General features: G+C 47.0%; 1 protein-coding gene across 1 annotated transcript; it reads right to left on the bottom strand.

Moving 5' to 3' along the window:
* Positions 1-2,693: 2,693 nt before the first annotated feature.
* Positions 2,694-16,386, bottom strand: LOC311248824 (E3 ubiquitin-protein ligase TRIM35-like; the record flags this gene model as incomplete). Its single annotated transcript, XM_084339647.1, has 5 exons — positions 2,694-2,800; positions 8,758-9,301; positions 9,383-9,405; positions 9,493-9,723; positions 15,985-16,386. Coding segments are annotated over 5 exons (1,307 nt in total), but the record flags the coding sequence as incomplete, so codon positions are not given.
* Between the last annotated feature and the right edge of the window lie 8,258 nt (positions 16,387-24,644).

Below are 24,644 nucleotides of genomic sequence, written 5' to 3'. Positions count from 1 at the left end.
AGATCCTAGTGGTCAACAGTGTCAGACTGTGGTTGTACTGGGCAGCTCCTAGTGGTCAACAGTGTCAGACTGGTTGTACTGGACAGCTCCTAGTGGTCAACAGTGTCAGACTGGTTGTACTGGGCAGTTCTTAGTGGTCAACAGTGTCAGACTGTGGTTGTACTGGGCAGCTCCTAGTGGTCAACAGTGTCAGACTGGTTGTACTGGGCAGCTCCTAGTGGTCAACGGTGTCAGACTGTGGTTGTACTGGGCAGCTCCTAGTGGTCAACAGTGTCAGACTGGTTGTACTGGGCAGTTCTTAGTGGTCAACAGTGACAGACTGTGGTTGTACTGGGCAGCTCCTAGTGGTCAACCGTGTCAGACTGGTTGTACTGGGCAGCTCCTAGTGGTAAACAGTGTCAGACTGTGGTTGTACTGGGCAGTTCCTAGTGGTCAACAGTGTCAGACTGGTTGTACTGGGCAGCCCCTAGTGGTCAACAGTGTCAAACTGTGGTTGTGCTGGTCAGCTCCTAGTGGTCAACCGTGTCAGACTGGTTGTGCTGGGCAGTTCCTACTCCTAGTGGTCAACAGTGTCAGACTGGTTGTACTGGGCAGCTCCTAGTGGTCAACAGTGTCAGACTGTGGTTGTACTGGGCAGTTCCTAGTGGTCAACAATGTCAGACTGGTTGTACTGGGCAGCTCCTAGTGGTCAACAGTGTCAAACTGTGGTTGTGCTGGGCAGCTCCTAGTGGTCAAGTGACAGACTGTGGTTGTACTGGGCAGCTCCTAGTGGTCAACAGTGTCAGACCGTGGTTGTACTGGGAAGCCCCTAGTGGTCAACAGTGTCAGACTGTGGTTGTACTGGGCAGTTCCTAGTGGTCAACAGTGTCAGACTGTGGTTGTACTGGGCAGCTCCTAGTGGTCAACAGTGTCAGACTGTGGTTGTACTGGGCAGCTCCTAGTGGTCAACAGTGTTAGACTGTGGTTGTACTGGGCAGCTCCTAGTGGTCAACAGTGTTAGACTGTGGTTGTACTGGACAGCTCTCAGGTGTGAATGTGTGAAGCGGGGCATTGCTGCTCAGCGAACTAACCCTGAGTAAATAAAGGTAAAGTAAAAATGAGCGGAACCCTCCCGCTCCTCAGTCCATCCCAGTTCTCTTGATCATTTGCACATCCTTGAAAACCAGCCTACATTATGGGCAAATCAGTAGCCTATTCAAATTACATCAGCGCCATCATGAGGTGACGAAGGGTAAATACACATGTAATACGGAAGCTATGAGGGAGAAACAGAGACATTTGTGAACATTGTTAAGATGTACCCCAATCTATTAAAGGGGAATGTCACACATTTTAAGAATTCACATAATGTTCTACCTGTGCCACCCACATCCACATGACAGTTCAGTCATTATTTGTGAACATGCAATACTCTCCCCTAAAGCTAGAAATCAGAGAGAGAGAACCCTGGGCCTGGTCTACAAGATACACTATACTATACGACTAAGGTACCCATGTACTTGTCAAATACTTCCCAAAGGTCAGTGAATACCACGACCACAACACTAGAGGAAGCTCAACAAATCATGTTAAACCCAGATTCGGCTCAAACAAGGGACTAAACACGTTTCGCAATTATGCCACATCAATGTGGAACGCCCTACCCAAAGCTGTAAAGGAATGTGAATCCCTACCCACATTCAAAACCGCTCTAAAAGAGCACCTACGGGAGGCTGCAATTCGAAACTGGCCACCGTAAATGTCCCAACCCCCCCAACCCCTTCCTAATAGACAGTCTCCTCCCCTCCGTATGTATATATTCTCTCCCCACCGTATGTATATTTATCTCCCACCCACCCACCCCCTCCTAATGTACAGTCTCCTCCCCACCGTATGTATATAGTCTCTCCCCACCGTATGTATATTTATCTCCCACCCACCCACCCCCTCCTAATGTACAGTCTCCTCCCCATCATATGTATATACTCTGTCAGGATCTATGGGTAACAGTACTGTATATTTGCATATCATATATGTTACAAATGTAACAGTACTATATACCTGTATGTCATGTATGTCCCTATGCCATAAATGTCATGATGTCATGTATGTTGTGTAATGTCATAAATGTCACTATGAATTGAAAATGGGGGACCTGATGTAAACAAGACAAACGTCTTTCTCTGGTCTGCATCCCCTTAACAATTGTGTGTATTGAGCCGTACTGGTCGATTGCCGTTACACACAGCTAGAGTTAAAAATCAAAATGGATCGGTATCAGGTTCCACCATGAATGCATGAAAGGTAGCCTGGGGAGATTCCCCCCGTCGTTTCTGAGGTGGGGGTGTCTGTGTGGGAGAGTGTATTAAGAGGAGGGCCCCGACAGATGTCTCCCACAATTCATCTCTCTCTCTGGTCGCTGTAGGGGACATACACACACACACACACACAACACACACACACACACACACACACACACACACACACACACACACACACACACACACACACACACACACACACACACACAACACACACACACACACACACACACACACACACACACACACACACACACACACACACAATATGGCATATCTACTGCTGCTGGAAGATATCGCTGATCGTGCACTGAGGAGGGAGCATCAGCACCACGACCATGTGGACCTATTCACAGAGAGCGATGAGGACCTAGTGGGACACTTCAGGCTTACCAAGACCTGTGCAACACCCTGGAGCCAGCAGCACTGAGGAGCCGGACCAGACGCTCACACCTGTGCCACCACACGTCCAGGTACTGTCCACCCTGGAGCCAGCAGCACTGAGGAGCCGGACCAGACGCTCACACCCTGTGACACCACACGTCCAGGTACTGTCCACCCTGGACACGTGTGCATCAAGGCACCCTCCCAGATGCGTTTCCATATCTCAACAGAAAGCACTATCACTCCATCAACCCTCAAATCATCTGCATCGCTCAGAACCACCTGCTCAACGTGGTCTCCCACTTCCCAGGGGGCTCTGTGGGTGTGCACCTCGAGTATATGTCCAGCAACCGTAGGCTTCTATTCTTCTAAGGACTTGTTTCATTAGGATATCGTGGATATGTGCTGGCCCCTGGTTCATGACCCCACTCACCAACCCTCAGACGGAGCAGGAGGTGGCCTACAATGACTCGTTCCACTGTCGAGCGCAGCGTCGGACTGCTGAAAAGACGCTGGATGTGTTTGGACGCAGCAGCTGACACACCTCAGACGACCCTGAGCCCGCTGTTCCTCCTCCAGTGGTCAGCTTCTCTCTCCTGTTCCTCCTCCAGTGGCCAGCATCTCTCTCCTGTTCCTCCTCCAGTGGCCAGCTTCTCTCTCCTGTTCCTCCTCCAGCATCTCTCTCCTGTTCCTCCTCCAGTGGCCAGCTTCTCTCTCCTGTTCCTCCTCCAGTGGTCAGCTTCTCTCTCCTGTTCCTCCTCCAGTGGCCAGCTTCTCTCTCCTGTTCCTCCTCCAGCATCTCTCTCCTGTTCCTCCTCCAGTGGTCAGCATCTCTCTCCTGTTCCTCCTCCAGTGGTCAGCATCTCTCTCCTGTTCCTCCTCCAGTGGCCAGCTTCTCTCTCCTGTTCCTCCTCCAGCATCTCTCTCCTGTTCCTCCTCCAGCATCTCTCTCCCTGTTCCTCCTCCAGTGGTCAGCTTCTCTCTCCTGTTCCTCTCCAGTGGCCAGCATCTCTCTCCTGTTCCTCCTCCAGTGGCCAGCATCTCTCTCCTGTTCCCCCTCCAGTGGCCAGCTTCTCTCTCCTGTTCCTCCTCCAGTGGCCAGCTTCTCTCTCCTGTTCCCCCTCAGTGGTCAGCATCTCTCTCCTGTTCCCCCTCCAGTGGCCAGCTTCTCTCTCTGTTCCTCCTCCAGTGGCCAGCTTCTCTCTCCTGTTCCTCCTCCAGTGGCCAGCATCTCTCTCCTGTTCCTCCTCCAGTGCCAGCTTCTCTCTCTGTTCCTCCTCCAGTGGCCAGCTTCTCTCTCCTGTTCCTCCTCCAGTGGCCAGCTTCTCTCTCCTGTTCCTCCTCCAGCTTCTCTCTCCTGTTCCTCCTCCAGCATCTCTCTCCTGTTCCTCCTCCAGTGGTCAGCTTCTCTCTCCTGTTCCTCCTCCAGTGGTCAGCTTCTCTCTCCTGTTCCTCCTCCAGTGGTCAGCTTCTCTCTCCTGTTCCTCCTCCAGCTTCTCTCTCCTGTTCCTCCTCCAGTGGCCAGCTTCTCTCTCCTGTTCCTCCTCCAGTGGCCAGCTTCTCTCTCCTGTTCCTCCTCCAGTGGCCAGCTTCTCTCTCCTGTTCCTCCTCCAGTGGCCAGCATCTCTCTCCTGTTCCTCCTCCAGCTTCTCTCTCCTGTTCCTCCTCCAGTGGCCAGCTTCTCTCTCCTGTTCCTCCTCCAGTGGTCAGCATCTCTCTCCTGTTCCTCCTCCAGCTTCTCTCTCCTGTTCCTCCTCCAGTGGCCAGCTTCTCTCTCCTGTTCCTCCTCCAGCTTCTCTCTCCTGTTCCTCCTCCAGTGGTCAGCATCTCTCTCCTGTTCCTCCTCCAGCTTCTCTCTCCTGTTCCTCCTCCAGTGGTCAGCATCTCTCTCCTGTTCCTCCTCCAGTGGTCAGCATCTCTCTCCTGTTCCTCCTCCAGCTTCTCTCTCCTGTTCCTCCTCCAGTGGTCAGCATCTCTCTCCTGTTCCTCCTCCAGCATCTCTCTCCTGTTCCTCCTCCAGCATCTCTCTCCTGTGTTTTGTGATAATTTCTTTGGACTCTGATTTCACATGAGCCCATTTCTTTTTCACTTTAGCCGCTGTGCGCTCCGCTCCTGACGCCACGTTAACCTCACCTGTTTTCTCATCCCATGCCGATATTTTGGGGTGGCCTTGTACCCACCAATAAATTAAATGTCCGGCTAAAATGTCATGTTCTACAATATGACTTACTACTATAGGGTCTTTATACCTGTATCACTGTACATATTCATACTATAACTCTGCACATGCATCTGATGAGCACTATTACTCTGTAGTATTTATATATTTTCTACCCAGTTTAATCACATGTGCATTGTATATTTCTATTGCACTTTACTGTTACATTTGTACTCTGTTTGTATTTTGTTGTACTGTACTTGTGCTGTATAATGATGATTCATTTGAATCTAATCTAATCTAATTTTGATCAGTCGCAAATTGCTTTCACATTGCCTGTGGATTCTGTGTGCACACGGTCCTGTGGTTGCATGCCCTATAAGGAGCTCATACACCTGAATTTGCATACATAAACGCCTTATGTATGCAAATTCAGGTGTATGAGAAATTAATGCACGTTCCATTTAAGAATCCGCTGCATTCTTCATTTGGGGGAGCGCAGATGAGAACACATTTTCACGCGTTCGTGAATCCGGCGGGGATCTTTCTTAAGTTTGTTCTTATGAAGTTCATAAGAAGATATTTACGAAGATACTTATCAAAATGTTAGTGAATGAGGTCTAATGCAGTGGTTCTCAAACTGTGGTACGCGTACCACTAGTGGTACTTGGTGGTACTGCTGGTGGTACTTGAAAACATTTCCAAAAAAGCAAAAAAAAAAAAAAAAAAAAAAAAAAATCTTTTTGCAGTCAGGCCACTGAACTTAGAAGCAGGCCAGGCCGCGTGTAACTGTTCCGCAACAGTAAGTGACTTCCGGGGTAGGCCTGATTGGCCCCGACAGGCACGTGACGCGCAACTTTCTCTGCCGCGCGGCACGCTCCGCGGAGCCGAGCGGCAGAGCTTACGGAATTACGTAACCGTCCAAATACGCCATGACTCTCATTCGGCGCTATAGCTCACCTGGCAGAGCAGCGGTCCTGTGATCCTGCGGTCCGTTGTTGGTGAGTTCGAATCCCATCAAATCTTTTTTTTTTAACGTGATTTTTTTTTTAACGTATTCTTTCGCCGGTTAAGGTTAGGCATGGTTAAGGTTAAGGTTAAGGTTAGGCATTGTTTCGGAGTTGGTTAAGGTTAGAACGGTTAAGTTTAGGCGCTGTTAAGGAGCTGGTTAAGGTTAGAGTTTGTCTTAGAGAATGGCAATATTCTTTCTATGGTTAAGGTTAGGCATGGTTAAGGTTAAGGTTAAGGTTAGGCATTGTTTCGGAGTTGGTTAAGGTTAGAACGGTTAAGTTTAGGCGCTGTTAAGGAGCTGGTTAAGGTTAGAGTTTGTGTTAGAGAATGGCAATAGACAGCCTATTTCCGCGCGACAGCTCTCAGCAGCCTCGTTGCGCGTCCTGAGTTTGCCGCGTCACGTGCCTGTCGGGGCCAATCAGGCCTACCCCGGAAGTCACTTACTGTTGCGGAACAGGTACACGCGGTCAGGCCGCGTGTTGCTTTTTAACAGCGGAGCAGTGCAAGAATGTGACAATTTGACCATGTGACCGCGGCAACGCGGGAGAGCGGCAGTGCGGAAATAGGCTGTCTCTAAGACAAACTCTAACCTTAACCAGCTCCTTAACAGCGCCTAAACTTAACCGTTCTAACCTTAACCAACTCCGAAACAATGCCTAACCTTAACCATAACCATGCCTAACCTTAACCTTAACCATAGAAAGAATATTGCCATTCTCTAAGACAAACTCTAACCTTAACCAGCTCCTTAACAGCGCCTAAACTTAACCGTTCTAACCTTAACCAACTCCGAAACAATGCCTAACCTTAACCTTAACCTTAACCATGCCTAACCTTAACTGGCGAAAGAATACACGTTAAAAAAAAAATCACGTTAAAAAAAAAGATTTCATGGGATTCGAACTCGTCAACAACAGACAGCAGGACCGCAGGACCGCTGCGCTGCCAGGTGAGCTGAGCGCCGAATGAAAATCATGGCGGATTAGGGCGGTTACATAATTCCGCAAGCTCTGCCGCACCTGCCGCGGGGCGTGTCGCAGCCAATCAGGGAAAACGTGGAAGCAACGGCAGCACTGCTCCGCTGTTATTAAGCAATAGGCGGCCAGGCCAGTGTTTCTGGTTGCGGCGGTGCGATAGTTAGATAATCTAAGTGGGGAACAACCAGGAGATCACTGTGACAGAGAGTAATGCCGTCTAAACAGTCATAAATCTTTAATTCAACTTCAGCCCTGATCATAACCATTTATTTTTAGATTTCTTGTAATGTCAGATAAAAAATGAAATACTCCCACTTTTCTGAAAAGAGTTGGTGTTAAATCTGACATTACAAAAAATCCATCAAAATATGTGTTGCTGCTAATCATTGACACATGCCTAGCCTGTAATAATCCCCCCCAGAAAAATGTACTTTGCATTTGATATATTGAAAATATTTTACTTTTTGTGTGTTTTTTAACAATAATTTGTGATGCCATCACACAAACTGGCATTTAAAGGGTAAACATTCAAAAATGTATTGAATGTGTGTTTTCTTTTCTTTTTTACAATAATTTGTGATGCCCATCACAAACACTGGCATTTAAAGGGTAAAATTTCAAAAATTCCTGCACCAGAATGCAGGAAATTAAGTTTTTGTAACAGAATAATTGTGTGTGTGTGTGTGTGTGTGTGTGTGTGTGTGTGTGTGTGTGTGTGTGTGTGTGTGTGTGTGTGTGTGTGAGTGAATGACGGACAATTGCTTGCTGTGTGAGAGAGAGAGAGAGAGAGAGTGAGAGAAAGAGAGAGAGACAGAGAGATAGAGAGAGATTTAAGTACATTTGCTGAAATACAGTTGTTCTTAATTTTCTCACTTGCTATGTGAGAATGTTAGTTATTATGTTCTCAATGCCCCTTGCATTGTATGAGTTGTGTGGAAGCGTTTGCTAGTTCTAGTGCTATCCCTTTGTACATTGTGGCTGTGTCTGACAAAAGTTAACAATAAATAATGGTATTAGGAATACATTTGCCTCCTGCGTGAACTGTGCATAGCTGAATAGACTGTATTTTAACGCCGGTCATATGGTGGTACTTGGAGAGCCAGCTACATTCTCAGGTGGTACTTGGTGTAAAAAGTTTGAGAACCACTAGTCTAATGTATGTACCATTACCACTGTAGAATATTTTTTTTATCTTGTCACAGTCTTTGTGTCTTTTGCATAAAAGCTCGACCTTGAAGGCAACGACAGGACATGACACACAGCAAACACAAACATTTTATTACAAGGACACATTATACACACTACTAACAACAGCAAACGCGAACATTTCAATACAAGAACACATATTATCCAGACTACTATGCTATGCCTCACACAATAACACTTGGACTATACTATATTCTACAAAAACACCACAAACTTTATATACATCCAACACTTAGTCAGAACTACTTTGTACAACGGAGAGGGTGATCGGCTGTCCCCTGCCCTCCCTCGGGTCCCTGCGCGACTCCAGGGCGCTGAAGAGGGCAAGAAAGATCATGGCCGACCCCTCCCAAAGGCTGGGAAAGCTCGTCACAGACGAAGTCTCTTCCCCCCAGCCGCTAGGCTGATCAATGCCTCAATCTGAATCTGAATCTGAATCTGACACAGAGAGAGATTGTTTCTTGTTTTTGTTTTGTTTTATTGTGGATCCCCATTAGTCTACACCAAAGTGAGACTACTCTTCCTGGGGTCCAAACATTAAAAATACAAACACACACAAAAAAGTTAAATAAAAATATAAAACCACAAACATTGAAGTACTCCCAAGAAAACATCACAATGAACAAAACAGTGACTAAAAGCTCACTCAATATTCATAAGTTAGATATCACAATTCTAATGATTTTAACTCATAATATAGCATAACTTTTCTCCCGATCACCTCTGATTGGCAGATTTTTATATCGGGGTAGAAGTATGGGTAGAGTTTCTCAGTGAAGGTTTCTTCATGAGTGTAGATGTGAGTCATGTCTTTATGGTCGTAGAAGGACACCTCCCCCCTGTCGTAGTCCAGCTGCACTGTGATCCTCTGCAGCCTCCTCTTCACTTTGAGGGTCTTACCCCGACCATTAGTGTACTTACCACTGCTGTGCCATATAGCCCAGATTCCAGATTTTTGTAGCTCCCCTTTCCATGACTCATTAATTACACCTACCTCCCATTCAGGATTGTCTCCAACCTCCACCTTCCAGGTGTGTCTTCCTGAGCTGAAGCCTTCAGAACCCAGAACACCTGGGGTCAGATCATCAGACAGAAAGAGACAGAGAGACCAGGGGCTTGCGGTGTTTGGGTCCAGAATGACAGGACTGAACTTGACCCTCTCCTTCATCTTCTCCCAGACTCTGAAGGTCAGGTTGCCCAGGTGTTTGGCCTCGTCTATCAGCGCTCCTGGGACCAGCTGTGGATCCGGCAGCTTATACTGAGTTCTGGAAGAACATTCAGGAGTCAGTGCTACTCTGGGTTTGGCTTCGGAGAAGAGAGAGAGAGAGAGAGAGGAGATAACTTACCTTTTCACAGTGGTCTTGTAGTTCTGTGGAGGTAGAGAAAGTTCAAGTTAAACACTAATAAACATCCCCAACCAGTCATTCCATATGAACTTAGAGAGAACTGTCCTGACCTGCAGGAAGGAGACGTCTTCAGCTCTCAGCTCCTCTTCTATGGCTCTGATTGTGTCTGAAAGGGTTGAAATCGCTCTGCTCAGTCCCTTAATCTTCTCCTTCATCATCTGACTCTTCTGCTTCTCTTCCTTCCTCAGTGCAGCTACCCTGGCCTCCTCTTCCTCTTGTAGAAACTGCTGAAGCTTCTTAAACTCCTTTATAATCTGCCACTCTGTGTGCTGGGTCTGGACCTGGAGACATGGGGTTAAACATGTACCTCTGTCACACAATGGGCAGAAGATATAAAACATCTCACTGTTGCAAATTCAGTTGTTTTTCTTTTCACTTCATACAATAATGAACAACAATGGCATTGTTTACACTATTACCTATTAGGGGTGTAACGGTACGTGTATTCGTCCCGCAAATTTACGGTACGGCCGTCACGGTGCGGTACGTGCAGCCATACGAAGAATACGCCTCAGCGCAAACGCACCAGTCGCACATGCAGGCACTCGCGAGGTCCGTGCAAGAACAGCGCGCGTGGCCGGGCACACCGAGTCCGACTTCAGAGCCGGCGAAAGTGCACGGAGAAAGGCACATTTACATTGGAACAGCTGCATTACAATTACAAAGGTCATTACAATTTTACAGTTTTCTTTCGTTTTCTTGTTCGCCCAATAATGTTAACCAAATGAAACCAATGGAAAGAAACACACCAACAAACACACCAACATTCTCCCCCGCCGGACTCAAGTAGGGTAAATCTGCAGTGTCGCAGCCCCATACATTGCCGGACTCACAGACACAGCTGATCAAAAAAAAAAAAAGAAAAACATACGTTTCCTATAGAAAATTATTCTATTTAATAATAATAATTATCATAAATATAATATAAAAAAAATTATTTTAAGAAAAAAAAATATTATATTAATAATTATTATATATAATTTTTCTGTTGTACCGAACTCGTACCGAACCGTGACCCCAATACCGAGGTACGTACCGAACCATGGCTTCTGTGTACTGTTACACCCCTATTACCTACACATTGCACACTACCTACACACTACGCACTACATATTGTTTACACACTCTTACCTATACACTGCACACTACATATTGTTTACACTCTTACCTACACACTACGCACTACATATTGTTTACACACTCTTACCTATACACTGCACACTACATATTGTTTACACTCTTACCTATACACTACGCACTACATATTGTTTACACTCTTACCTACACACTACGCACTACATATTGTTTACACTCTTACCTATACACTACGCACTACATATTGTTTACACTCTTACCTATACACTGCACACTATATTGTTTACACTCTTACCTATACACTGCACACTACATATTGTTTACACTCTTACCTATACACTGCACACTACATATTGTTTACACTCTTACCTATACACTGCACACTACATATTGTTTACACTCTTACCTATACACTGCACACTACATATTGTTTACACTCTTACCTATACACTGCACACTACATATTGTTTACACTCTTACCTATACACTGCACACTACATATTGTTTACACTCTTACCTATACACTGCACACTACATATTGTTTACACTCTTACCTATACACTGCACACTACATATTGTTTACACTCTTACCTATACACTGCACACTACATATTGCCACTGGAACTTGATATTGGTACCTTTATGTGTTCTGCTGCTTGGTCACATTTTAGTTTAATTTCATGAAAGGTTCCAAGCTTATTCTGTAAGAGCCTCAGTGCAGCCTGGAGCTCCTCCTGCAATGAAACATATGTTCTGGAGAAACATGCGTTTTACTTTGAAAGATAAACAGGTGTTTCTGTGTGTCGAAGAGCAACCAAACAAAGAAAAAATCAAAGTAGAACCCTGTACTCTCCACAGTGTAGGTTGTTATTATATAATGTTCTATTTTACTTATATTATTCAATATAATATATCGTAAAAATTATATAATATATCATAAAATTCATTTTACAAGTGCTGATTTATGATTTTATTAGGATCCCCATTAGCTGATGTTTTTCCTGGGGTAAAACACATAACATATAAACATGACAATAGATAATTTACAGACGACCAAGTGGTACTCAAATCAGAAAGTGAAAGTGATCATTTCTCTCAAACATATTACTATACATACCATTATTCTTATTGGTATGGAATCATACATAGTACAATATATATTACATAATGCAGGATATATTAATATTTACTAAATTCACAAGCAGTGAGATACCATAAACATACATACATAATACTACATATTTTACCCTGATTCAAAGACACTGGATATATACATACAAAGTAAACTTGTACCAGCTATTGCATTTGTATAGGCTATTGACATTCCTACCACTAAAATAAATGTAACTGTGTGTGTGTCTAAAATGTACAGAATGTATTTACTGCATAAGGTGAAGGCTGTATCGTTTAATTCCATTCCCACCTCGGCGGACTACGCAATTATCACTCTGGGTGAAAGATATATTGGTGTAGATTTAGGAATAAAAAGTTCTCCATTTACAATCCTGCCCGTTTTGCGCAATCATAATTTTAAAGTTGCGACTAGATCTTTCCTCGCGAACGGATACTTGGTCACTGCATAGTTTTATTTGACATTTTCACAGTGTGTGCAATGCTGTGTTGTTGGTGTAGGGAGAAGGGGATATGATTTAAATGTATGGTTAATTGTAACACTTCCTCCGGTCCTGTGGGACCAGGGCCCCGTTCCATGTACGTGGTTCAACTAAGTCGATCAACATGTCCATTATCCAGCTTCAGTTAACCCGATGTTCAAAGCCGGGATTTTCCTGTTTCACAAAGGAGGATTCAGTCTCGTTAACTCAAGCCAGACTTGAGAGTCAGGCTCAAGTCAGGCTAGATGCGCGCTCCCGTTTTAGGTGGAAAGCCAGCACGTATCGATGGCAGAGACCCTGATTCTCAACGGCATTGATTGATTAATTGATTTAAGACTTTATTGACAGATTGCAATAGGCTCAATCGCCTCGCCGACAAGTTAAATGCGTTATCTATAGGCTAATTCTAAGTCCCTCATTACCTCAATCAATCAGATTATATTTCTTTAAACTTGCCTGCTGGATTGAATAATCAAATGAGATCTTGCTAGCGAAAATTATTAGTTAACTGTTATACAGAATTACGATACGGCTCTCTTACCCATTGATTGATGTATAGTCAATCTTTTACTTATCTTCTCTGTGGTGTAACGGGTTCTTCTTTTGACTTTCACACGGACGACCGGGGTTCAAGGCCCTAGTCTTTTCCTTCTTTTTGCAATATAGGAATAATTCAATTTGGTGCACGTTGAGAGCTATATAAAGAATGACATCCTCAATGCATGTAGATTTATAATATTTTAACTTAAAACCAGGCTACTTTGGCGTATAATCATTAATATTATATTCAAAAAAATCATATTGGAAACACGGGGATTTGAACCCCGGTCGCTGAACTGGCAGGGATGAGCACTACCGCTGGGCCACTGGGCCAGATGGGATAAATTCATTGTTTATACATTAATGAACGAGAGACCCGTGTTTAGAATATCCGTTGTTTTGAATGAAGTTTACCTCTTTATCCTCATTCATTAATGTGACGTCAACGGCTCATTCAATTTCTCAAATCCGTCAAACAGCGCATCTCATCAGACATCTTAATCCCAGTTACAATTAAAATAACCACATCATGTGTACATCGCACGAGCGAGCGCCACCGTCGCCACGGTATATATAACGTGCATTATTTAGGACAAAGTGAATTTAATATCAGCATTTTGGGTCTATTTTACATTTCAAAAGCCCCCTCTGGAAGAATGGAGCACAAAAACGTAATTCAGAATGGTATAATGCAGATCGTAGACTGTGGGAATAGTTTCAGGAAACGGGCTGTCACTTCTTTGCGGGGGCGTGGCGATAGTTCAGGCTAACTTGAACTTGAACTCTGCTTTCGAGCAGGCTCAAACTTTTGGATATGTTGTCATGGTGATTTGGGAAATCCAGGTACATGAAATCGGAAAGTCAGGCTAACACAGTTAGCCTGATAAAGTTATCCGGCTAACTCGGTTATCCCGGTACATGGAACGGGGCCCAGGACTCAGACAGTATTCACAAGTACCTCCCATTAACAATAACCCTCAGTCTACATTGCCACCCGGTGGGCTGATGCCAATCTGGCATCAGCTCACACACCAACTTATTGTTATTTATTGTCAGTTGTGTTTGTTGTGTTTATTATCTGTTGTCTCCACTTTGTTAGTCTTGTGTTCCCCTGTCTGTGGTTTGTAATTATGTTTTAGTCTGGTTGTTTGTTATTGTTTTCCCAGTACTCTGTGCTCTATTGTTTCTGTCTACCACACCTGTGTCTTGTTTGTAAATTACCCTCTGTGTCTTGTCAATTAGTCTTGTGTATTAAGTCCTGTCTGTCCTGCCCTGCTGTGCGCGGTCATTGTTAAATGTTACCTGTGTCGTGTATGTACCTTGTGTGTTAGTAAACTGTTCATCGTCACGCTCTGTCTCCGGTCTCATCTATACTCTGCCATCTGGGTCCATCTGTCCATCATGCCAAAGAAGCGTAGGACTAATCGTAACAGAATGACCGCGCCGAACTTGGACCCGGCAGAGAGGAGAGACGGAGCCAGCTTCACGCTCGGGATCCTGGGCGCTTCCGTCCTGCGTGCCGACCAGGCGACCGCTATGGGTCTGGCACCATGGGACGCAGTGGCTGGGCCAGCGGCACCGATGATATCGGGTGCTTGCGCCGCGGCCACCCCGGTGCTGGATCCCTGGGTGGGAAGTCGCCTGGTCCGCAGGGGAGCGTCGGGGACGGGGCGCGGATCCCGACGCCACAGCCCCAGGGGAGGGGGTTTCCAGGACCGCAGGTCTTCCTCGCCGGCCTGGTCGAGGTCTCCTCCGCCCTGGGAGGTTCCAGAAGACGAGCCACCACCATGGCAGACCTGGAGGAAGACGTCGGATTCCGCTGCCGGAGGGACCCCGGTTGGGGGTCCTGCACCGCGTCCTGTCGCCAGGGAGCCTCCGGTTCGGGGTTCGGCGGGGGGTCTCGCCACCGTGGAGACCCCAGCCCCAGGTCGCGCTCCGGAGCCGTCGTCTCTTCCTCCCATCCTTCCCTGCTCCAGCCCTCCTCGTCAGCCCCCTCCCCCCGTTCCTGTTCCCGCAGGCCCCGTCCCTCGAACCCCCATCCTCCCCCCTCTTCTTTTCGCCGATGCGGCTTCCGTCCCCCCCACCCTCCCCGTTCCCGGGGGGCCTGTTGGGTCGCCTGGGAGTCGACCTTCGAGGGCGGGGTACTGTAACACTTCCTCCGGTCCTGTGGGACCAGGACTCAGACAGTATTCACAAGTACCTCCCATTAACAATAACCCTCAGTCTACATTGCCACCCGGTGGGCTGATGCCAATCTGGCATCAGCTCACACACCAACTTATTGTTATTTATTGTCAGTTGTGTTTGTTGTGTTTATTATCTGTTGTCTCCACTTTGTTAGTCTTGTGTTCCCCTGTCTGTGGTTTGTAATTATGTTTTAGTCTGGTTGTTTGTTATTGTTTTCCCAGTACTCTGTGCTCTATTGTTTCTGTCTACCACACCTGTGTCTTGTTTGTAAATTACCCTCTGTGTCTTGTCAATTAGTCTTGTGTATTAAGTCCTGTCTGTCCTGCCCTGCTGTGCGCGGTCATTGTTAAATGTTACCTGTGTCGTGTATGTACCTTGTGTGTTAGTAAACTGTTCATCGTCACGCTCTGTCTCCGGTCTCATCTATACTCTGCCATCTGGGTCCATCTGTCCATCATGCCAAAGAAGCGTAGGACTAATCGTAACAGTTAATAACACGTACGTTGTGGCCCGTTTCTCAGCTGTATCCAATCGCTTGCCTATAGCAAGTAGCGTATATACATATAACATTGTTTAGAAACCTATTTTGCGAACGTTAGAATGTGTTTTTTGTCCATTTTCGTCGAGATGTACTTTGTGGATGACATGCTAACATCACGTTACTGTTTACACAAATTTCTTGTTGTCTGTAACTTGGCCACAACGAGAGCTGCTATTGGTCTAGCGCAAGATACGTGACCAAACTCTCACCAATTACGTCAAATAAAACTACGCTGTGACCAAGTTTGTGAGGAAAGATCTAGTCCCGACTTTCAAATTATGATTGTGCAAAACGGACAGGATTGTAAATGGAGAACTTTTTATTCCTAAATCTACACCAATAGATATTTAGCCGAGAGTGAAAATTGTGTAGTCCGCCAAGCTGGGAACGTGAATAGTTTTCTAGCCACTTCTCAGCCTTCACCATACGATCTAGTAAGGCTGTTGATTGTGTTCTAGGTTTAGGAACTGCATAGTGACCTCTGGTGGTATGTCTCATGTGGTGCATGTATGTTAGTGCTGAGCATTAGTAGATAATATAAGTATGCTGTAATGGTGTTGCTGTACCTTGCGGTCCTCTACAACTTCATCTATGGGGCAGCAGTTGTGGTTCTTGTGTTTCTTTGAATCGCGACACACACAGCAGATGGGCTGTTGATGGTCCAGACAGAAGAGCTTGAACCTCTCGCTGTGCAGACCGCAGAGCACCCCAGACCCTGCTGGAGCCGTCTGCCGTCTTTCCTTCAGGGCCTCACACAGGTTCTTCAAAACCAAGTTACACGGAGGTTTTGACCTTGAAGATCTTCTCCTACAAAGTGGACAGTTCCTTTCTGCTTTCTCTCGCCAGCATTCCTGCAGACAGACTTTACAGAAGCTGTGGCTACAGGACAGGAGGACGGGGTCTTTATAGATGTCACAGCACACGGGACAACACACGTCCTCTTCAGACCATATTTGAGACGAAGCCATTTTCTCACTCTGTAACATTAGAATGTGCTCTGAAGTTCACTTTCACTTTCGATCACGGTTGTTATAAACTCACTTTGATTATGTCCGCAGCACGCAGAAGTCACTGTTCAGCGTGAAGATCACTATTCCTTCCTGTCTTCGTCTAAAGGGTTTCTTTTGTCTCGGTACGAGGTGGTAGTAAGAACACTGGTCTTCTCATGTCCTGTATTTAGACACGAGGCACACAAGAGGAAGAGCTTTGACAGAACAGGAAGCTGTACTGGGTGGTACTGTTCAGGAAAGATGGAAGGTTGCACAATTCCTCAACCCTATAGAATACTAAATCTGTTCTGCCCATTACTGAATGAAACTACACTTTTTTTTAACTCATGGAAGCAGCAGGTTTATTGTTTATTACAGATCCTAATTAGCTGCTACAGTGGTACCAGCTGCTGGGGTCGACACTCAATAGGAAGAAAAATAACGTAACATTATATTAAAAACAATTATACCTATCCCTGGCCTACACAACCCAAAAACCCAGACCCTACCACCACGCACCCTACCACCACACACCCTAACCCTAACCACAACCCAAAAAGCACCCATCCAATCCATCACACCTAAAAAGAATTACAATTATTTTACAATTATTATAATTCAAACCATACACAATAAACAACACAACCTATGACAGAAATACAATTAAATCATAAATAAAAATGGAAATATAACACGGAACAACACAACAGTTCAATATAACAAATATACAATAATACAATTCTACCACACAAAACAACAGCTTATATTTGCAACAGAGAATAATTTCTGCTGATAGAATGGTGAAGAGAACGGAGCGGAGCATGTTTATTTCATGTTTTCAGTAGCAGTTTCAGTGTTGTTGATATCCCTGTGTGTGACTTATGCAAAGACAGATATGTGCATGAAAGTGGCCTTTTGTAAGCGACAACATTCCTTAGCAACCAACGTAAAAGAGCTATTTGACTTCGCATTACACCGTTATAAACCACATAAATCCAGTTCCTTTTAGGGTGAGGACTTCTTTGGAGTTCAGTTTGTGTTTCTTTTCACTCACAGTGATGTGTGTGTGTGTGCGTGTGTGTGTGTGTGTGTGTGTGTGTGTGTGTGTGTGTGTGTGTGTGTGTGTGCGTGTGTGTGTGAGATCATCGCCCCCTGCTGGTGTGCAGTGAGTCAGCGTGTGTGGGGGGCTGTGGAGAGTGTGGAGCCTTCATGTGCCCAGCAATGGGCTGGCAGGACTGTGGCCAGAGGTTCTCCTGCCCCTTCTGTGGCAAACTCAGTGATGGTAAGATATTATATATATATATAATCCCAAATGTAACCTTTTCAGGAATGTATGGAAATGTGTTTTGCTTCTTTTGTCTGGACATACCGCCTCTGCTGCCTCCTTTCTCATTCTGTGATTCTCTCTCTCTCTCTCTCTCTCTCTCTCTCTCTCTCTCTCTCTCTCTCTCTCTCTCTCTCTCTCTCTCTCTCTCTTCTGCTCTATATCAATCTGTTTCTCTTTCTATAAATCTCTCTTTCCCCTTTTATGTATCTCTGTGTGTTTATCTCTATCAATCTCTGTCACTCTATCTCCCTCTCAATCTCTATCTCACTCTTTATCAATCTCCACCCCCTCTTCTCTCTCCTCCCCCCTCTCTCTCTCCTCCCTCCTTCTCGCTCTCCTCCTCCCTCTCCTCCTCCCTCCTCTCTTTCTCCTCCCTCCTTCTCTTCCTCCTCCTCTCTCCCCCTCCCTCCTCCTCTCTCTCCTCCCCCTCCTCTCTTTCTCCTCCCTCCTCCTCTCATCTCCCTCCTCCTCCCTCCTCTCTCCTCCCCCTCCTCCTCCTCTCTCTCCTCCTCCTCCTCCTCCCCCCCCTCCTCTCTCAGTACCATGGCAGCTCTATCAACCCACCAGAGGAGTGGAAGGGGTCCGGGTCGACAAAGACAACAGACCTGAACTTAGTATGGGGTCCTATGAGATTATTACCAACTCTCAAAAGGTTAGATTGACTCACTGTCCAGTTATCTGTTGTGTGTGTGTGTGTGTGATTCTGTCGTTTCAAAACCTATTGTTTCCAAAATGGTCAGCTTTTCAGGAATTAAGAAAAACAACCAAATTTTTTGATTGACAACCATGTATTAGCCGGACCCAGAGTGCTGCTTATATTAGCGAATGTCCCTGACTGACATGACTGACATGACTGACGTGTGGTGTCCGGCTCTGGCTTCTGGCTTTGAATGTTGCGTCATCATAGAGGACCTTGTAAACTCTCAATGAACCCTTTCACTGCCACACGGCAAAGGGTTAACCCGTTCACTATCCCACTACCAGGGCTTGACATTAACTTTTTGGCTCACTAGCCACTGTGGCTAGTGGTTTTCCAAAATCACTAGCCACTCAGCATTTTCACCAGCCAAAAATCACCACACTAAATAATTTTTTCATCAATACGTTCCCATTTTATAGCGTGATGATGATGAATATGAGCGTTATATGGGATTGGTCTGGTATAATATATATACTCTCAGTCAGGATCTATGGGTAACAGTACTGTATATTTGCATATCATATATGTCACAAATGTAACAGTACTATTATGCCTATGTTTATATCGGTGAGCACAATTTGTAACACAAAAAGAGAGACGTGTAGCCTATTTATTTAATATTTTATTTATTCATTTTATTATTATTATTTTATTTGTTGCCATGGCTAAAATAATAGTCAAGCATAGGGCTAAAACATTTTCATAAGCAATAATATAATTTTTTGTTATTTGGTTATAATAAGGGCTTTTCTATGCATTTGTCTGATTGATTGATTGAAAGCTTTATTGACAGATTGCAGAGTGGGTACAATACAGTACAGCTCAGTGGACTGGAGGATGAAGACCAGAAAAAGACTTTCGGCTTTTTTACATAAGGGTCCTCCATTTTCAATTCATCAAAACATTTAGAGACATACAAATATACAGTAGTTAAAAATATATATATATATATATATAAAAATTATATATATATATTACAAAAAAAAATTACAATTTTTTTGTTTTTTGCCACAAATATCGGTATCGGCCGATTGTGTTAGTTGAACAATCGGTATCGGTGGCAAATTTTCATATCAGTGCATCCCTAATACATATACATATATATACATCTGAATATACCTGCACATAATCCTTAGCTCTGTTAGCATGTGTGACCGGCGTAGTTAGGTGTACTCTCTGACGGCGTTGTGTTAAGGACGACAGACATGGATGACTGTTGACGGACTTTATTTCCCTCCTGTTAGGTTACAATGCAACACAATGCACCAGCATTAGGAATAGTCATCTGCACTGCAGCACGTGAGCTCACGGAGTTCCAGGTGGGACTGACTCACCGCGAGACAGCAGGCAGGATGTGTGTCCCGGAGGACCGGAAAAGCAAGTGTGTCGATTTCAAAATAAAAGCCTTAACTCCCAAAAGTGCAATAAAACAAAACGAAAGGAATGAAATCAACTTAAATCAATCAAATAAAACGTTTAGGAGTATTAGTGGAATGTATTAAAGTGTATTTTGTGATGGGGTGTAATTATCTATACAAGGCAACAAGGCACTTGTTACATTCACCCCACAGAATTACACCTACATCGAAGAAAAAAACTGTGCCTACCTCGTGTCACACTAGTCACAAGCTTACTATGAGAACCACACACTGCGGAACAATCCAACGATACCTGTCACCTAATAAAAGGCCAGGAGGGCACCAGGAGTGGCCAACTCCCACCATACCTCCAGGGATAACGACGGTGCCTTATACACCATCCAGCTACACTTGACCATACCATGACGAGGGCACATACACATAAATAAAACTGTTACTCCTTATCACCACAAAGGACACTGTATCAGGCTGTAAGCGCTATACACAACACTGCAGCTAACCTCACACACGTTTGATAGAGGCTTGCGGCTCGAAGCCCATCAAACTCTCAAGTTGGACCATTGTCTCTATCAGCCGAAAGACTGGCTTGATGACCCTACCAAACCTGGACGTGTAGTGTTCAGTGGTCTGTGGACCCTGGCTCTGACCAGGCACACTGACACTCATTAGCTCAGGAGTACGCCCTGGTTGTGTGGACACAACACTGTCATCATGCTGGACTACAGCAGGGGGGGAACTCGGTGGAGCAAGCAACAGTGGGGGACTGGCGGCACTTGCCACTGGAAGCTCACTCAGAGCAGGGGACATCCCCTGGGGGGAATACGGACGTAGCCCGTCATCCTCACTCTCCACTGAAGACTGCTCTTGCACCCATGATGCGGTGCGATCCCCATCAGGTCCACCTCCCATGGAAGGTCCATCTCCCATGGAAGGCTCTGCCGCCACACTGTCCGCGTCTGAGGCACTAGCTTCAGGCATGACTGAAAGGGAGGCTTCACCAGGCGCACAGGTGTCGCTGTCCGCGGCTAGACCCTCATCATCAAATGACCCGTCCAAGGGGAGGAAGTTGACCTGAAGCAGGAGGTTCCTGTGGACTGTCTTCTCCCGTCCAGTCCGGTCTCTGATCCGATATATGTGGCACTGTGGTCTGGAAGCAATGACGGTGTAGACGTCCGGCTCCCATCTGTCCGCCAGCTTCCGCTTCCCTCTGGCGCCCTTGTTCGCCACCAGGACCCGATCACCCACCGAGAGGGGCAAGCCCTTCATCTTTTTGTTGTACTGGTCAGCCTGATGCCCCTGTTCCACTGAGGTGTGCCTCTGGGCCAACAGCATAGCAGACTGGAGATCGGCCGCCAGGGACTTCACATAGGCATCATAGTCACAGACCACCTCGTCCTGGAGCACATTCTTAAACAGCAGATCAACTGGCAGACGCGGGACCCTCCCGAACATCAGGTAAAAGGGGGCAAAGCCAGTCGTCTCATGCTGTGTACAATTGTAGGCGAAGGTCAGGCTCTGGACCATCTGGGGCCATCTGTGCTTAGACTCCGATGGCAGGGAGCGCAGCATTCCACCCAGGGTCCGATTGAATCTCTCAGTGCCACCATTCCCCATAGGGTGATACGGAGTGGTCCGGGACTGCGTGACCCCTGCTAACTCCAGCAGCTCCGCCATCAACTCACTCTGGAAGTTCGCTCCTTGGTCCGAATGCAGGCGCTGTGGGAAGCCATACACACAGAAATAGTTGTCCCACAGCTTTTTAGCAACCTTCTTCGCGGTTTGGTCTTTGCAGGGGAAGGCGTGGGCCAGCTTTGTAAAGTGGTCAGTTATGACCAGAACATCCACAGACTTGTTGTTCTTATCTTCAGCTGACCAGAAGTCGATGCACACCAGCTCCAGTGGTGCAGAGGTTATTATGCTCTCCAGAGGGGCTCTGGCCGCCGGCTCTGGAGTCTTGCTGAGTACGCATCTGGGACAGTTCCTCACATGGCCCCGCACATCCTTCTCCATGTCATACCAGTAGAAACGCTGACGTACGAGAGACAGCGTTCTAGGTTGACCTTGGTGACCAGCCAAGTCATGCACTCCAGACAGCGCCTCCGACTTCAAGGACTCAGGCAGAACATACTGGAACCTCTTGTGCCTGGTCATGTGGTCCTTCGTAACCCTGTACAATATGCCGTTCTGCATAGCGAGCCTCCCCCACTGCTTCAGCATCCTCAAGGCGGGCTGATCTTCATAGCAGCGCTCGCGTCTGGAGGGTCTGCGGCCCCTTTCAACGTAAAAGATGACTCTGGAGACGGTGGCGTCTTTTCGCTGGCGGGCCTGCAGATCGGCCAACGACAAGGAGGAGACTGCGTCGTGGTCGGCAGTGACAACAGTGGACAGGTGACCCGCCATAGATACTGCCCTGTGTCTTGGCGCAGAGTCCCAGTCTTCCTGGGAGGAAAGCACCGTGGAGGTCTCATCCGCCGACATGGACACATCAGCAACCGCACATCCAGAAGGGGTCACTAGAGCTTGGGGCTGGCATGTCAGACGGAAGATATCCTGCACCCCCCTGTTCTCCACATCACACACCTGCTCCAGAAGAGCGGAGTAAGGCTCGGTCAAGAGACGCCGGCTGAGCGGCCTCACGAAGGGATCTCTGCTCAGCGCATCGGCCACTGTATTCAGCCTCCCAGGCACATGCTTGATGTCGAAGCAGTAAGGGGCCAGCTTGGACACCCAGCGCTGCTCGCATGCGTCAAGTTTAGGCTTGGTCATGATGTACGTGAGTGGATTATTATCAGTCCACACAGTGAACTTGTGACCCTTGAGCCAGTGACTGAATTTGTCACACACTGACCATTTGAGGGCCAGGAACTCCAGTCTGTGGGCAGGATAGTTCGCTTGACTGCGGCTGAGCGACTTGCTCGCAAAGGCGATTGGTCTGGCCTTCTCCTCCCCGACAGGGACTTGAGAGAGCACTGCTCCAATACCGTCCAACGACGCGTCAGTGGAGAGGATGAACGGCCTCTCAAAGTCCGGGTGAGCCAGCACTACACATTCGACGAGCGCCCTCTTGAGCTCCTCAAACGCAGTCTCACAGGCGGGAGTCCAGTCCTCAGGAGTCAGCTTCCGGAACGTACCGGCTCTCGTACGACCAGCACTGGTCTTCCCTTTTCTCTTCTGGCCAGCTGTCAAGGCAAAGAGGGGCTTGGCTATACTGGAGCAGCCATGTATGAAATTTTGGTAATACAACACCATGCCGAGGAAGGATCTCACTCTCTTCGGAGCGGGAGTGCGGCCATCCGACTCCATCAGATCCTCTCTCTGGAAGCCAGAGATGACGGAGACCTTCTCTTGGTCGACAGAGACTCCACTGGCATCGACCACATGACCCAGGAACCTGACCGACCTCTGTAAGAAGTTACATTTCTTCTGTGCGAGCTTGAGGTTGTTCACTCTGAGTCTGCAGAAGACCACCTCCAATCGCTTCAACGCCTCCTCCTCAGACGGCGCAAACACCAGCAGGTCGTCCAAGTAGCACAAGAGGCTGGAGTAGTTGAGGTCGCCAAAGATGCCGAGCATCATACGCATGAAAGATGCCGGACTGTTGCACAGGCCTTGCGGGAGTCTGTTGTACTCGTACAAGCCCAGTGGCGTTGTGAAGGCAGTGTACCGCCGGTCAGACACATGGAGAGGGACGTTGTAGAACCCTGAGGTCAGATCCATGGTGCTAAAGAAAGCGTTCCCACCAAGGGCAGCAAGGCAGTCGGACTGATGGGGCAACGGATGAGCATCTTTGACGGTCTTTGCGTTGAGCCAGCGGAAATCCGTACAGATCCTGAGGTCTCCATTCTTCTTCCACACCATGACCAGAGGTGAGGCATACTCGCTCATCGACTTGGAGATTATCCCCTTCACCTCCATCTCAGTCAACACCTCTCTCAGTTTGTGATAGTCAGCTGGGGGGACACGCCTAAAGGGCAGGCGGAACGGACGGTCGTCCGAGAGGTGGATACGGTGCACAAAGTCTTTGACCTTTCCACAGTCCAGCTTGTCCTTGGAGAAGACATCTTGATACGTCACCAGTAGGTCAGCTAGCCTCTTCTTCCCATCAGGAGACACATCACATGACTTGATGTTCACGTCCTCCAGTCCACAGTCGGCCAACATCTGCTCAGCATCTAACGAGGAGCCAGGAGAGGCGGAGGAGCTGGAGACACCAGACTGCTGCTGACACAGGCCCTGAGTGATAGACAGATCTTCAACAGCAAGACAAGGTGAGACATCAGCCAGTTTGGCATTACGACGGAGCGTGATGGGGCTCTGTGTCGGGTTCAAGACCTTCATGGGGACCCAGCGGTCGCCCCACATGGGAGTCACCACTCTCCCCACTATGATGTTGCGAGGGGCCGACCTCGCTGAGGTGGGCTCCACAATGACTGTACTCCCAGGAGACACATGTGCACTGGCTGGTAGCTTCCCCCACACTAGATACTCCTGCTGAGGGAGGAGGGTAACCGCCTGGCATAGCTTCACTGTGCCTATCACCCCGGGCGGGTCTGGGCCCGACCAGCGGGAGGTGCAGCTTAAGAGCTCAAGGAACTTCTCACACTCAGGGTCTCTGTTTCTGCAGGACACAAGCTCCCAGTACTTTTCAGTCGACTTCAGCCTTTGGAGAACGGACTTGATTACATTAGTGCCAATTATAAACTCGTCTCTCTGACCTGGCACAACCAACGTAGGAACCACAAATTTTGACCCACAAACTTCAATCTCCAAATCATAGACACACTTTGGTCGAGTAGTCAAGCCACCACAACCAACCAGCACCACATTCACA

The sequence above is a fragment of the Notolepis coatsorum genome (genome assembly GCF_963971535.1).
Source record: "Notolepis coatsorum genome assembly, contig: SCAFFOLD_476, whole genome shotgun sequence".
Lineage (NCBI taxonomy): Eukaryota > Metazoa > Chordata > Actinopteri > Aulopiformes > Paralepididae > Notolepis > Notolepis coatsorum.
This window is presented reverse-complemented; position numbering and strand designations above follow the sequence as displayed.